Source organism: Diplotaxodon limnothrissa, linkage group LG11 (genome assembly GCF_057381915.1).
Source record: "Diplotaxodon limnothrissa isolate DT_005_m linkage group LG11, D_limnothrissa_male_GT1.1, whole genome shotgun sequence".
NCBI classification, from domain to species: Eukaryota; Metazoa; Chordata; class Actinopteri; order Cichliformes; family Cichlidae; genus Diplotaxodon; species Diplotaxodon limnothrissa.
In genome coordinates, this window is record NC_140606.1 from 38,920,261 (window position 1) to 38,921,444 (window position 1,184).

General features: G+C 44.4%; 1 protein-coding gene across 1 annotated transcript in view; it reads left to right on the top strand.

Annotated features, from left to right (window-relative positions):
- Positions 1 to 220: 220 nt before the first annotated feature.
- cpne4a (copine IVa) overlaps positions 221 to 1,184 on the top strand; it is a 95,830-nt gene continuing 94,866 nt past the window's right edge. Inside the window, exon 1 of the mRNA XM_085366025.1 lies at positions 221 to 418. Coding sequence (XP_085222151.1) covers positions 248 to 418 — 171 coding nt within the window. The 5' untranslated portion in view covers positions 221 to 247. The remainder of the gene's footprint in view (positions 419 to 1,184) is intronic.

A 1,184-nucleotide genomic window follows, 5' to 3' on the forward strand; every position in this document is an offset into this window, starting at 1 on the left:
GTAAGTAGTTTTGAGAAGTTTCTGCCCTGGATACTTGTGAGCCTGACAGCGGTCAGGACTGATTCTGGTCAGTACATGAATCGTTCGTGCAGTGAGAAATGGCTCGATGGTGACGGTTCAGACATGTCTTTGAGGCTGTCAGCGAAATGTACGCAGGGACTCTAAACTACCTAAACTAAAGGTGCTTAATGCTGCCTTTTCTGGAACTTTTCTGCTTCTCCTTCAGACTTCCTGTCCCGCCTCCACCATGAGTGACATCTACGAGTCCGCAGCCAACTCTCTGGGCTTGTTCAGCAGTCCCTGTCTCACCAAAGTGGAGCTCAGACTCACCTGTAAAGGGATCTCAGACCGGGACGCTCTGTCCAAACCCGACCCCTGCATTGTGCTCAACATGCAGTCCCACGGACAGTGGATTGAGGTAGGTGACCATGACAACCGCAGTGGTTTGTAATGGTTTTAATGGTGCGTTGTGCTGTTGTTTTGTACCTGTTTGCTAAAGCTTCAGATTGTTTTCGCATTAGTTTGGGGGTTTGTTTGAGTTTGAGATGCTGCGTCTCAAAAATCTCTTCACACATCAGCCAGTTCCTCAGCTGAGGTTGGAGAACGATTTCGAGTTTGGCTTCAGGTGAAGGTGAAGGTTGTTGCCTAGCAGCCGTCTCACAGTGAAGTAGTGAGGAACAGGTCGTCCATTTGTCCACGTTCACAGGCTGTCACCGTTTCTGTGACATTAGGAAGTAAAGCTCACGTCTGCGGCTTCTGTGCACACAAAGAGGGGGATGTGTTACCATAGCAACCAAGAACCCAGCGCATTAAAAGAAGTGGTGATCGTTGTAAACCACGATCTCTATTCAAACCTGACCCTCTAGTTTATTTTAAAAGTTCATGTTAGCGCCTAAACATAAAACAATCATACATTTTTAAATAATAATAAGCAATTATGTGTGGAAAAAATAAATAAATTATGAAAATGTAAATAGTTGCTCTAAAGTTTTAGCTCATTTTTTGTCGGGAGACTAAAAAAAACATAAAAAGAAACATCAAATAAAAACGTGTTCATGTTACATATGCTGTCTGATGAAGTTTATAATTTAGAAAGCCACGAGGATGTTTCGGTCCTGTTCGGTGGGCAGACTCTCGGACCTCAGTGAGCTCGCAGGCTTTCTGCTTTGGAAACACTTGTTAGG